The sequence below is a fragment of the Choloepus didactylus genome, chromosome 5, assembly GCF_015220235.1.
Source record: "Choloepus didactylus isolate mChoDid1 chromosome 5, mChoDid1.pri, whole genome shotgun sequence".
NCBI lineage: Eukaryota > Metazoa > Chordata > Mammalia > Pilosa > Megalonychidae > Choloepus > Choloepus didactylus.
Genome location: NC_051311.1, coordinates 10,331,937 through 10,347,230, shown reverse-complemented (window position 1 = coordinate 10,347,230; position 15,294 = coordinate 10,331,937). Strand labels below are relative to the sequence as shown.

The 15,294-nt window shown below is 34.3% G+C and overlaps 2 protein-coding genes across 13 annotated transcripts in view; one reads left to right on the top strand and one right to left on the bottom strand.

Moving 5' to 3' along the window:
- LOC119535544 (ankyrin repeat domain-containing protein 26-like) overlaps positions 1–15,294 on the top strand; it is a 961,331-nt gene that overhangs the window by 462,996 nt on the left and 483,041 nt on the right. The gene's annotated exons all lie outside the window — the stretch shown is intronic.
- ACBD5 (acyl-CoA binding domain containing 5) overlaps positions 1–15,294 on the bottom strand; it is a 47,101-nt gene that overhangs the window by 24,495 nt on the left and 7,312 nt on the right. For 4 of the 8 annotated variants that reach the window (XM_037837913.1, XM_037837914.1, XM_037837910.1 and 1 more), the window contains 6 exons: positions 14,696–14,768; positions 12,413–12,527; positions 12,293–12,325; positions 6,603–6,737; positions 5,584–5,787; positions 4,731–4,837 (listed from right to left, as the gene is read on the bottom strand). In XM_037837913.1, the coding sequence (XP_037693841.1) occupies positions 4,731–4,837; positions 5,584–5,787; positions 6,603–6,737; positions 12,293–12,325; positions 12,413–12,527; positions 14,696–14,768 (667 nt within the window). The remainder of the gene's footprint in view (positions 1–4,730; positions 4,838–5,583; positions 5,788–6,602; positions 6,738–12,292; positions 12,326–12,412; positions 12,528–14,695; positions 14,769–15,294) is intronic. The other 4 variants (XM_037837911.1, XM_037837908.1, XM_037837907.1 and 1 more) reach the window with 3 other exon arrangements.

The following is a 15,294-nucleotide window of genomic DNA, read 5'->3' as shown; positions in this document are numbered from 1 at the left end:
TGAAGAAGCTAGAAAATGAACAGCAAACCAATCCTAAACCAAGTAGAAGAAAAGAAATAACAAGGATTAAAGCAGAAATAAATGACATAGAGAACAAAAAAACAATAGAGAGGATAAATATCACCAAAAGTTGGTTCTTTGAGAAGATCAACAAGATTGACAAGCCCCTAGCTAGACTGACAAAATCAAAAAGAGAGAAGACCCATATAAACAAAATAATGAATGAAAAAGGTGACATAACTGCAGATCCTGAAGAAATTAAAAAAATTATAAGAGGATACTATGAACAACTGTATGGCAACAAACTGGATAATGTAGAGGAAATGGACAATTTCCTGGAAACATATGAACAACCTAGACTGACCAGAGAAGAAATAGAAGACCTCAGCCAACCCATCGCAATCAAAGAGATCCAATCAGTCATCAAAAATCTTCCCACAAATAAATGCCCAGGGCCAGATGGCTTCACAGGGGAATTCTACCAAACTTTCCAGAAAGAACTGACACCAATCTTACTCAAACTCTTTCAAAACATTGAAAAAAATGGAACACTACCTAACTCATTTTATGAAGCTAACATCAATCTAATACCAAAACCAGGCAAAGATGTTACAAAAAAGGAAAACTACCGGCCAATCTCCCTAATGAATATAGATGCAAAAATCCTCAACAAAATACTTGCAAATCGAATCCAAAGACACATTAAAAAAATCATACACCATGACCAAGTCGGGTTTATTCCAGGCATGCAAGGATGGTTCAACATAAGAAAATCAATCAATGTATTACAACACATTAACAAGTCAAAAGGGAAAAATCAATTGATCATCTCAATAGATGCTGAAAAAGAATTTGACAAAATCCAACATCCCTTTTTGATAAAAACACTTCAAAAGGTAGGAATTGAAGGAAACTTCCTCAACATGATAAAGAGCATATATGAAAAACCCACAGCCAGCATAGTACTCAATGGAGAGAGACTGAAAGCCTTCCCTCTAAGATCAGGAACAAGACAAGGATGCCCGCTATCACCACTGTTATTCAACATTGTGCTGGAAGTGCTAGCCAGGGCAATCCGGCAAGACAAAGAAATAAAAGGCATCCAAATTGGAAAAGAAGAAGTAAAACTGTCATTGTTTGCAGATGATATGATCTTATATCTAGAAAACCCTGAGAAATCGACGATACAGCTATTAGAGCTAATAAACAAATTTAGCAAAGTAGCGGGATACAAGGTTAATGCACATAAGTCAGTAATGTTTGTATATGCTAGAAATGAACAAACTGAAGAGACACTCAAGAAAAAGATACCATTTTCAATAGCAACTAAAAAAATCAAGTACCTAGGAATAAACTTAACCAAAGATGTAAAAGACCTATACAAAGAAAACTACATAACTCTACTAAAAGAAATAGAAGGGGACCTTAAAAGATGGAAAAACATTCCATGTTCATGGATAGGAAGACTAAATGTCATTAAGATGTCAATTCTACCCAAACTCATCTACAGATTCAATGCAATCCCAATCAAAATTCCAACAACCTACTTTGCAGACTTGGAAAAGCTAGTTATCAAATTTATTTGGAAAGGGAAGATGCCTCGAATTGCTAAAGACACTCTAAAAAAGAAAAACGAAGTGGGAGGACTTACACTCCCTGACTTTGAAGCTTATTATAAAGCCACAGTTGCCAAAACAGCATGGTACTGGCACAAAGATAGACATATAGATCAATGGAATCGAATTGAGAATTCGGAGACAGACCCTCAGATCTATGGCCGACTGATCTTTGATAAGGCCCCCAAAGTCACTGAACTGAGTCATAATGGTCTTTTCAACAAATGGGGCTGGGAGAGTTGGATATCCATATCCAAAAGAATGAAAGAGGACCCCTACCTCACCCCCTACACAAAAATTAACTCAAAATGGACCAAAGATCTCAATATAAAAGAAAGTACCATAAAACTCCTAGAAGATAATGTAGGAAAACATCTTCAAGACCTTGTATTAGGCGGCCACTTCCTAGACTTTACACCCAAAGCACAAGCAACAAAAGAGAAAATAGATAAATGGGAACTCCTCAAGCTTAGAAGTTTCTGCACCTCAAAGGAATTTCTCAAAAAGGTAAAGAGGCAGCCAACTCAATGGGAAAAAATTTTTGGAAACCATGTATCTGACAAAAGACTGATATCTTGCATATATAAAGAAATCCTACAACTCAATGACAGTAGTACAGTCGGCCCAATTATAAAATGGGCAAAATATATGAAAAGACAGTTCTCTGAAGAGGAAATACAAATGGCCAAGAAACACATGAAAAAATGTTCAGCTTCACTAGCTATTAGAGAGATGCAAATTAAGACCACAATGAGATACCATCTAACACCGGTTAGAATGGCTGCCATTAAACAAACAGGAAACTACAAATGCTGGAGGGGATGTGGAGAAATTGGAACTCTTATTCACTGTTGGTGGGACTGTATAATGGTTCAGCCACTCTGGAAGTCAGTCTGGCAGTTCCTTAGAAAACTAGATATAGAGTTACCATTCGATCCAGCGATTGCACTTCTCGGTATATACCCGGAAGATTGGAAAGCAGTGACACGAACAGATATCTGCACGCCAATGTTCATAGCAGCATTATTCACAATTGCCAAAAGATGGAAACAACCCAAATGTCCTTCAACAGATGAGTGGATAAATAAAATGTGGTATATACATACGATGGAATACTACGCGGCAGTAAGAAGGAACGATCTCGTGAAACATATGACAACATGGATGAACCCTGAGGACATAATGCTAAGCGAAATAAGCCAGGCACAAAAAGAGAAATATCATATGCTACCACTAATGTGAACTTTGAAAAATGTAAAACAAATGGCTTATAATGTAGAATGTAGGGGAACTAGCAGTAGAGAGCAATTAAGGAAGGGGGAACAATAATCCAAGAAGAACAGATAAGCTATTTAACGTTCTGGGGATGCCCAGGAATGACTATGGTCTGTTAATTTCTGATGGATATAGTAGGAGCAAGTTCACAGAAATGTTGCTATATTAGGTAACTTTCTTGGGGTAAAGTAGGAACATGTTGGAAGTTAAGCAGTTATCTTAGGTTAGTTGTCTTTTTCTTACTCCCTTGTTATGGTCTCTTTGAAATGTTCGTTTATTGTATGTTTGTTTTCTTTTTAACTTTTTTTTCATACAGTTGATTTAAAAAAGGGAAAGTTAAAAAAAAAAAAAAAACAACAACAAGGAAAAAAAAAAAAAAAGATGTAGTGCCCCCTTGAGGAGCCTGTGGAGAATGCAGGGGTATTCGCCTACCCCACCTCCATGGTTGCTAACATGACCACAGACATAGGGGACTGGTGGTTTGATGGGTTGGGCCCTCTACCACAGGTTTTACCCTTGGGAAGACGGTTGCTGCAAAGGAGAGGCTAGGCCTCCCTATGGTTGTGCCTAAGAGCCTCCTCCCGAATGCCTCTTTGTTGCTCAGATGTGGCCCTGTCTCTCTAGCTAAGCCAACTTGAAAGGTGAAATCACTGCCCTCCCCCCTACGTGGGATCAGACACCCAGGGGAGTGAATCTCCCTGGCAACGTGGAATATGACTCCTGGGGAGGAATGTAGACCCGGCATCGTGGGACGGAGAACATCTTCTTGACCAAAAGGGGGATGTGAAAGGAAATAAAATAAGCTTCAGTGGCAGAGAGAATCTAAAAGGAGCCGAGAGGTCACTCTGGTGGGCACTCTTACGCACACTTTAGACAACCCTTTTTAGGTTCTAAAGAATTGGGGTAGCTGGTGGTGGATACCTGAAACTATCAAACTACAACCCAGAACCCATGAATCTCGAAGACAGTTGTATAAAAATGTAGCTTATGAGGGGTGACAAGGGGATTGGGAAAGCCATAAGGACCACACTCCACTTCGTCTAGTTTATGGATGGATGAGTAGAAAAATAGGGGAAGGAAACAAACAGACAAAGGTACCCAGTGTTCTTTTTTACTTCAATTGCTCTTTTTCACTCTAATTATTATTCTTGTTATTCTTGTGTGTGTGCTAATGAAGGTGTCAGGGATTGATTTGGGTGATGAATGTACAACTATGTAATGGTACTGTGAACAATCGAAAGTACGATTTGTTTTGTATGAGTGCGTGGTATATGAATATATCTCAATAAAATGAAGATTAAAAAAAAAAAAAAAAATCAACACAGGGGACAAGTGCTCCCCGGGTGTTCATTAGAAAAAGTTGTCAAAGAGAAAACAAACAAAAATTCATGCTCTTTGTAATCATTTTTTTTTTCAAATATTAGCTTCTAATATACTGAAAGTTGAAAACTATTCCCACTCAAAGTTTCAGTCTAATGTATTAAAGTCAATAGGAGGAAGAAATTTATTTGCTGGAAAAACTGCTCATTTTTCTTGAAGGTTAATCAATGCTTCAAGCATAGAGACTAGCATAACGAGTTCACAATCCACCTCCCCATCCATCTCTCCCAGAATGTTTATAATTATAAATACAGTGTAAATTATAATGCAATATTCAAATATTATTACATTTTGTTTGAATATTCATGGATTTTTAATTCACGAAAAATAATTAAAAATATAAATGTTTAAATATTTTGGAGGTATGTTTTCAAAGTGATGGAGAGCATGCCCATCTCGTATTGACAGAAGCTATGCACTGCTTTGAAAACTTAACAATTAGAGATTTTTTTTTTTTACCTCTTCTTGTCCAAATTGCTCCATAGAGTCACAGTAAACTTCACTGTCTGAATCACTTGTCAAATGCTGAATTCCTGAAACATCTTCAACATGATCATCATTTATATCTGAATATAATTAACAAATGTCCAGGTAGAATTATGCTCTAATACAAGAAAAATACACTTATTCCATTTTCAAAATGCATCACCTCTATAATATTTTCATATTGGGAGACACATTTAATTTACCAAATCAAAATTATTTTAATTTACCAAAATATTCAATTTAGTTGATAATTTTTATTCGAAGATTACAAAGTACTTTTATCATTGAATTATACAAAGATGCTATCCAGATTAAACCTTATAAATACTACTAACCTGATAAGAGATAATTTACAACCTGCTAGGAGGCCTATGCTAGTTTCGCTGTTACTTTAAGAAATTATATTTCTTGACCGAATTGCAGCAGTGCCAACAATTCACTATATACATATTACAGGTTCACCTCTAGAGCACTAAGCTATGAATCTTGCTGACTGGAGAACAAGGGCATCATGTAATCAGAGGTTTCAGTTAAAAGAAACCTCAGGAATAAAAGTAAAAATTTCAAAGATTTTATTTTAAAATGTCATACAATAATAATATTAAAAAAAAAGTCCCAATAAAAACATAATAGCCCGGACCTGAATTCATTGTCTTTCAAAGCTATCAGCCTTTATAACATGAATAAACCCTAAGATATTACCAAAAAAAAAAATTTTATCCTAAAAAATTTTTATCCTAAACCACTCCTAATTATTCTAAAACTTACTAAAAGAACATTTTACCCATAGGAAAAAGACTGGACAAAGCTTATTATGGGACAATACCTTGGTGAATGTAGGCAGCAGTTTTTCCAGTTTGCTCAAAGTCTTGATCTACAGCCTTTACTTCCTCAGTGCTTTTGCCATTCAGGGAAGAATTGTCTTGAATGTCATTCTGTGGATCCTGAACAACGCTGTCTTTATCATAGCCATTGGTGACAACGATTTCGAAATCTTTATGGTCTGCTGATTTCTTTATCATTTGCTTATCTTTTATGAGAAAACAGAGGGAGATTCATAAAAGTTGGTCACAGTTAATCATCTTCATCCAGGAAGTGTTTCTTGGAAGGGTCTCCTCCTTGGGTTGGAGAAGGGGTCTCCTTGACAAGGGCTTATCAAGCTGAGAGCTTACCCAAACTGTGCTGATTTCAAAACTGCTTCAGTTCCCTGTGAATCTTCTAGAACCCCTTTCAGAGACACTCTCTCAAGGTACTGAAACTCTCAGGCATAGGCAATTTGCTCTATGAGACCTAGCTACACAAAGAGGTCCAGAGAGCCAAGAAGAAGATCCCGCAGAGAAGATACTGTTTGTCATCCCTTACTGGAAAGTGAAGGCAAAACTAAGCTGTGCACTTAGCATTAGTGTCTTCCCATGAATCATCAGTGCTCCTACTAATATAGAGCCCCGAATGCAGTACTCCGTAATTCCAATCTTCTCTCTTCATCAAAACCTCTACTTGTATATCCTGTTTTCCGAATTTCACTCTATTCTTGATAAGATATTAAGAGTTTAACTTGTATGCACTCCTAGGTAACAAAAGCACGTAAGTATTGTAAACAACTCATTAACTAATGAATTTCAAATGTAGCATACATTTGGAGCAGTGTCTGCCTATGCATAAAGGCTCACTGTCCCTGTCCTCTGCAGTAGCACCTTTTGGTCCACAGCAAAACTCAGATCTCGGGTCAACAGCCCACATCCTACCTTATGTACTAATGTCATACACTGCCAAATGAGCCCACCCCCCTCCACAGCCTTTTATCTTATTTAATGTAAAATGATTAGGCCATCATTCAAAGATTACCATCATGACTTTGTTCTGCACATTTCACTTCTTCTTGGGCCTCTTCTTCCTCTGACTCAGCTCCGCTATCACTGCTTTCAGCTTTACCATTCAGGGTTTTGGCATTTGGAGTAGAAGTTAGAATATTACCAAGATCTAGAATATGAAATGTCCACTTAATCTCTAATGTTGCAATATACAGTAATGTTGTTATTTACAAATAATAAGTCATTTTGAAGTAAAAAGTTAGAAGTTTGATAATTAACAGTATACTTTTTTAACCATATATATACATATATTACATAAATACATAAATTAAATATTGGTTTACAACAAAAATGATAAAACTATCTTAAATCCTTTCTGAACAAAGGCAGAGGCTAAGTTATTTTTAAGTTAACATCAATCAAAATAGTAAACTTAGAGATGCATGATCCTCTTCTTACATGGTAAATGAAGAGGCAGTTGCCATATACTACATACTGCAAACATCAATATAATAATTTTGGCTCCAACAATAATTTCATCACTATTATGGGTGGACTCGATTTTGTTTTAATCCTTTTATTACCTTTAGGGCTTCAGTTGCACAACTTACATTGTTAAGTCTTTATGATGTTTAAGTATTTTTTTAACAGCATCAGTTAATCAATCACTTAAAGAAGCAAACTGTCCTGTTGCCCAAAGTCATACTCAGAGAGTAAATGTATCAGAGCATCTCAACTTTAACCTGCCTACGAATCACCTGAGATCTAGTTAAAATGCAGATTCTGATTCAATACGTCTGGGGGATCTGGGATTCTGCATTTCCATAAAGCTCCATATGATGCCAATGCCATTGGTCATGGCACATTTTGAGAAACAGGGCATTTCATGTCCATCAGTGCTTTTCAAGATGCTAAAGGCCTCCTAAGTGGCTGGTGATCAAAAAGACTGGTCTTCTTCCATAAATTTTTGGGCTGTATTTTCACGTCTAGAGATGCATTTTGGATGCTTTCCTGCATCCCAAATAACATATAATAAATTCAAAATCTCTGTACATCTGTCTTAAAGTTAAGCCTACATTCTTGTTTACTTCTACCTAAATTAACACAACTGAAGAGTAAAAATTCAACTCAATCTTAAGCCTTGTGTTCTATTCTCTCTTATAGAATCATGAGGGCAGCTTAGTTTTTGAATTTTCCCTACCCTCCACTCTCCCCCTGCCAACCAGACACACACAGAATACCAAAAAACAAACAAAAACAAACCACCCATGGACATCTTCAACAAAACTAGGCAGCAGGCCAATCCCTAAAACCCCACAAAATAGATGTTTATAGCAAAACTACTTGACAGCAGCAGAAGCAGTCTCATGGCAGTTGTGATAAGAGTAGCACAAAGCAAAGGGAATTACTGATGAGCCCTATCGGCCCCCAAACACAAACATCACTAAAAGAAGAGAATCTCACCCTAAATAGGAACTTAGGTACACGGGTTTGAAAACGAGAAAAATGGGAAAATATCTCTACATATGCATATGGAGTGACGACAAAAATATATTGCTAAATGAAAAAAGCAAAGTTCAGGACACTGTATATAACACGCTACATTTATGAAAGAAAGGTGAGTTGTGAATATACATATTTGCAAAGATAAAACACTGGAAAAATAAAACAAAACTAATAACAAATATTTATATGTAGGCAGTGGGAAAAAATAGGGAAAGGGGACATACAATTTTGTCTTTGGAATCATATAAATGCTTCACATATTCAAAATTAAATCAAAAGAAAAAAGTTCCTAAGTTTTCAAAACAAGCAGAAACATATGTGCCTAAATGTATATCAAGTCACAAGTTGGTGACACGACCACACAGAGAAAAGAACTATCATTTCAAGTAACTTTAAAACATAGTATTTGAGTCACATATTCTTAGAGTATATTCTTAAAGACTACAAAAAGTTTTAAACTTTGTTTAGTAGTCTCATAGTAGTAATAGTATTGTTGTTCTGAAACAATTTTATGTATAAGACAGAGCAAATAATTATTGTTTTCCTAAGGACCAAGATTTTCAGCGTAAGAGAAAAAAGTTATAAGTTAAAAAATCAAACAATTTAAGTATCATTTTTAAATACAAATATCAGTATGAACTCATAATTTTTTTTTCTTTTAAAACACACATATTTCCTAGTTTCATTCCCACTTGGGCCTAGAAGAGATGAACACCTAGTAGCAATGAGCATGCACAGTGCACAGATTGTCTCTAAATAGCATTTGTCATTAGAAAAATTGAGCGCTGCTTAGAGAGATGGCTGATTCTAGGATTGGGCAGGAAATGCACAAGCTATGCCCACGTTACCTTATGCCAGAGAGCAAGGAAGAGGCCAACTACTAATAAGACTGAGTTCAAAGGGTACAGGCACCTGCATTAAGAGATTCCTACCAGCCAAGGATAGGACTGAGAATCAGCAATAAGGCAAAAGACTAAAACAAATTAAAAAAAAAAAATATATATATATATATATATATATATATATGTATGTATAAAATCAATGAGTTCATAATGATCTTTAACAAAACAACATAAAACAAAACTAAACAGGGCATCAATCCCTTTATGGAAAAAATGTAAGTACTGGAGAAGAATTAAGCATTTATTTTGCCTGTTCAATATAGAGGGTAATTCAAAGAGGTCAAGTGATTTGGGTTAATGAGAAATTCTTCATTACAGAAAAACTACAGCTAATAACTGCAGAAGTGACAGAATTTTTTAAATCACCATTTTCCAACCATTACTGAAACAACTGGTTCAGACAACAGTCATTAAAGAATGCTAAAATCATTATGAGAAAGACTGATGGGGAACTTTAAAATGCTTCAGTCTCAGAATCCCTAAAGAAAGAGACCACAAGGCATTACCTGCCTCCTGATGTGATGAAACACGAAATGCAGAGCAACCACCAAGCAAGAACTCTTGCCAAACAAGTTCAACTTGAAATTTAGTCAAGCTTTTGGACCTAAGTTCAGGTAAATACAAAATATGAGGAAGGGAACAATTCCCAATTCATTCTATTATACTAGTAGTCCCCTGATACTAAAACCAAAGACATCACAAGGAAAGAAAATTACAGCCTCATATATTCCATGAATATAGACACAAACATCCTCCACAAAATACTTCAAAACAGATCCAGCAACATATATAAAGGATTATACACCAAGTTGAATTTATCCAAGGAACGCAGGGATGGTTTAACATTGAAAAATTAATGAATTACACCATATTGAAAGACTAAAGGACAAAAGCTACATGATTATCCCAACAGAGAAAAAGCCACTGACAAAATCCAACACTTTTTTTATGATAGAACACTCAACAAACCAGAAAATGAAGGGAACTTTCTCAAGCTGATAAACGGCAACTACCAAAAAACTCACAACTAACGTCCCATTTAATAGTAGAAAACTGAACACTTTCCCCCTAAGATATGAACTGAGACTAGGATGTTTGCTCTTGTAACTTCTATGCAATATTGTTCTGCAAGTTCTAGCCAGGGCAATTAGGCAAGGAAAAGAAATAAAAGGCTTCCATATTGCAAAAAAAAACTATTAGAATGATTAGAACTATTAAACAAGTTCAGAAAGTTTGCAAGATACAACACTATACAAAAATCAACCACATTTCCATACACAGGCAATTAACAATCCAAAAATGAAATCAGATAAATAATTAGATTTGCAGTAGCACGGAAAACAATAAAATAATTAGGAATAAATTTAACAGAAGAATAAGACTTCTATAATGCAAAGGAAAAAACATCATTGAAAGAAATTAAAGAAGATCTAAATAAATAAAGACATTCCACGTTCATGGATTAGAAGACTTAATATTGTTAAGAGGGCAAAACTCCTCAAATTGATCATCACAATCCCTAGCAAAATCCCTGTGGCTTTTTTGCAGAAATTGACAAGCTAACTCTAAAATTCATATGGAAATGTCAGAGACCCAGATTAGCCAAAAAAGTTCGACTTACATTTAGACAAGCCAAAAAGTACAAAATCGGAGGACTCATACTTAACTGATTTCAAAGTTTTCTGCACATATATATTATGAAAAAGCCCATGTGACACCGATATATCTGTTCTACTGTGCCTAAATGACTTTTTAACAAGATGCTTTGTTTAAAAAGAGAAAAAGTTAAAATTGAAAATGGTCTTGCAAATTGGTACTCTTATAAAATCAAACACTCATATCCTTTGACCCAGTAATTCCACTTCTAACATTATTTTTTAGAGATATACTTCCACATATTTGAAATGATTTATGTACATGGTAACTCTTAGCAGCATTTTTTGAAGAGCAAAAGAGGAAACAATCTAAATGTCAATCAGAATGGTACAGGTCTACAATCTCTTACGTCTAACTCTAGGATCTAGATAGGTTTTGAAATCCAAAGTGTTCTAATTTTGCAAAGCTCACAGAGTATCTATTCTGTGTAATTATGAACACCTTTAACAATGTCTACAGTGGCTCCCACTAAACATATATACAACATATAAGGATTTGCAGCGAAACATACGAGACTTAAAATAACTTCATGTCATTTCAGGTCGGGTTTTGTTCCTAAATTAGTTCATATCAGGAAGATTTTGCTGCCAAGTGAGTTATAAAAAATCCTTTGGTTTTTAAAGCTTTTTGTATTTTTGAATTAAGCTAAAGGGTTGTGGACCTAGGCCTTTATTTATTACTAGCATTCCTTCTTCCTCATTTTATAATGAGTTGTCTAAACACCTGCCTCTGGCCAGCAGGCCGAACACTATTAAAAGAGGCCCACACTTCTTCCCCTCGCTAATCTAAAAACATACTTCACATTGAGAAAACATTTAATATTTTTTCCGGGGTAAACTTGAATTACAAGGAGGACTATTTGTGAATAGTTGCCTTCTTTAGGAAATCACATATAGAATGGTGTGGTACAAAGGTATCCACAATAAGCAGTCACTACCTGTTGGACCTGGTTTTGTTACCGTGGCAGACACACACTGTAAGGCATTATCACAGGACAGAAAAAGTACTGTTAGGAAATGCTGCAGTTTCCATCAATTATTTAAAAGACATCTTGTAATAGGGATGCCAGGAAAAAAAAAATGTGTTGCTGGGCTATTTTTTTATTTAAAGCTTATACAGTTTTTGCTTAAATTACTCTTGTGGGCTCATTTCATTCGGCTTTCTAAAAAAATGTGAATCATAAATGTTTACAATAATTCCAGCAAATCTTCCATATTATTCAACCCTGCAGAAAGCAAAACACAAGCCTTTGAATCCCTTACTGAGAACATGAAAGCAAAATTCTAAAAAACACAAGCTAACCAAATTCATTGATGTCTTGTTTTAGCTCGCTAACACAGTTAAACTATACTGAAAAGTAACCAAAAGATCATTTTAACTAATAGAATTTTAAAAGCAAAACAGAAAATATGACCCACCAAAACAGAATCATGAATTCTGTCACAATTCTGTAAATGTTAAGTGAACCACCTGCCATGTTTTAATAACTGAGCACTTTAGGATTAAAAGTTTAAGGTTTATAATATTTTAACTATGTAAAATGAATTTGTTTCAAAATAAAACTTGCATGACAAGATTATAAGTTACATACGTTTGCACAGAATTCTTTTGGCATGTAAATTAATAAACAAAAAATTTACATAGATTTTATTATTCCTACCTTCCAAATATTCAGAGATTTTCTCCAGTCGGACTGGCATGTAAAAGTAAAAAAAATTATGTAAATATTAATGTGTAACATTATATGTTGCCGAATAAAAAATACGTAAAATAATCCAACCTGAAGTTAAATCAGAGCCCCTACCACTCTTTTTATCCTCTACAATTTCATAAAATGGACCTATGACATGTAGCAATTCTTCAACTTTCTCAGTCATCGGCATAGTCTCAAGAATCTGCAATCAAAATAGAAAAATCTTGTGAAGTCCCAAACTATTAATCTGATCTACACTAGTAACAAATAATCTAATATTTTCAATGTATCAATAAATTTTGAGTTTTGAAGATCATTTGCAGATACCCTAAAGTATCTACAGTAATTACATACTTAATGTATATATTCTCCTAAAAAATTTCAAGTACATTAAAAACCTAAAAGTGGTCTCATTTTTAAGACTATTTTACACAAGCTTCATGTAAAATTTTACATAATCATCTACAAATTATGCATTATACACATAAATAAAAGGGATATTGATATTAAATAAAACAGAAAAGTGAAAGGGTAGAGTCAAATTATTATGTCTCTGTTCTTTAACATGAAGGAAGTTTTTTTTAAAAGGGCAAAAAATACTAAAGTGAATAAAGTTAGTTCCACGTATGCTAAGTGGAAAAATATCTATGATTTTTTTCCTAACATGAAAAAAGCCAGTTGTCATACAGTCTGTTCAATATGATGCCTTTAGTGGATTTCATCCTTTTTAAATAACAGGAGATATATATGTCTTCTATAGGTTGTGTCTGTATATATGTGTGTGTACATACACTCATTTATAGTTATAGATATATTCATATAGATAAATGTTTGCATATGCAAAGGAATTTTCTGAAAGAATCTATAAAACAATTGAAATGAACTAAGGAGTGAAAATGAAGGGAATGGGGAAAACTCATTTTTCCTTTTAAACATCATTTAATGTTTGTTTTTTTACACTTGCATATATTACTTTGATTGTTAAAATGAATACATTTTTCTATTTTTAGGTAACCCAAATCTTATATCCTTCTTGCGATTTTTTCAGCTTACTGGCAGTTTTAAAGTGGCTACTCATATATTTAAAACTAAGTAGAAAAATTTTTAAAAGATCTTTTCAGAAGGAGGAAGGGAACTCATTAGATATGTGTATCACTGAGCACATTTAAGAATGAGATTTCCCTGTGAATCTACTGAAGAAAGCAAAGGGAAGAAAAACGACTTAACCAAGGTCACACCGCTAATTTCAGATTTGGCCTCGAGTGCAATTCTCTTGAGTCATACCTCATACCTCCATATTCTGGCCACTAATCCACACTGTCTCTCAAACCTGAAGACACCTACTCTGAATACTCTCTAAAACAGCAACCCCACTTCTTTAGTCACTCTCCCTGCTTTATTGCTTTTTTATTGCATATCTGCCACAACAGAATGTAAGCTCCATTAGAAACGGCCTTCATCCGTTACTGTTCACTGTTTTATTTCCTGGGCCTCATACATAGACAGTTTTTAATAGGCAATCTGTTTTAGAACTCTTAAAATTCTTGGTCAAACACGCTTTTGTTTCTAAACCAGAAACAGGATAGATCGTGTGGTCTAGGATAATCAGCAACTCTGATATGATTTTGAACTCAAATATATCAATCAATATAACCATCATTTATGGAAGAGGGCACGTTCAAAGAGGTTATACAGGTTGAACTATGTTAATAACTCGTTTTAGTGATTATAGTTTAATGTTTACAGCTAAGAATAAATTATCTAACTGCTACTCCTATCAATGGACAGGAGTGAAAAGAATGCTTTAATCCTAAAAATCATAAAAACTTATTCTTCCTAAAGGAAATCCTTGTTAGTATGACACTGGAGCCATTTTTTGATGGGGGCATTTTATAACTACTTATATATATTTGATTTGAAATGTATTTGGTTTACAATGATAATTCTGAGAATTAGATTCAAACCAAAAAATCGAAGCCATAGAGTAATGTTTACTTTGATGTGACCAAAGTCACAGCCAATAAGTGGCAGAGATATATTTCAAACACAAGTCAGCACACTGCAGTAACAGGAAAATCTGACTTGGCAGAATATGGTAAGGTAATGGCATATCCCATCCTGACCCCTACTCAGTACTTGCTTTGATCCTCTTCCAAACCAGATCTCTTTTAGTTACCTCTCAGTTAAAACTTATAAAAAGCATATCTTAAGCATATCTTTAATGAAATAGCTAAAGCCCTAATAAATTCAATAATATAACATACCACTATCTGTTCCTTAAAACAAAGCAGCTAATTTGCCTGATAACAAAATTAAATTAAAGCTGCTCTGAATATTTTTATTTTCTACTGTGAATTGTTTTTTCCCTACCTTTTTCATTTCTTCAACATATGCAATCATGGCTTCCTCTTTGGTCATGTCACCCAATGAACTCCAAGCATCCCTACAAATGAAAATATCCAAATAATGACATCTGTTTTTTAATTTCTTAGAAGATAATTTATAGTTGACACTACAGAGTCATTCATTTAAAGCAGGCTCTACTTAAAGCCATGTTATGTTTCTCTTTAAACCTAACACCTTGGAGAAAACATCACAGCAATAAACTGGTAAACTAAAAAACCATATTCAAAATTATATAACCCATCTATCTATTAATAGATACAGAGACTGTACACTATTCCTTACCAGAAACTATCTGAGCTGTGACAGCCATTCTTAAATGAACATAAGTTTTAGTTAAATATTTTCTTTAATTTAAATAAAAGTCTAACTTACATACTAGAACTAAAAATAAAGTTTTTTTAAATTTTTATTGTACTAACATATATAACACAAAATTTCCCATTTTAACCATTAAGTATACAATTCAGTGGTGTTAATCACATTCACAATCTTGTGCTACCATCACCACTATTTTTACCAAAACTTTTTCAACACCTCAAACAGAAAATTTGCACTCATTAAAA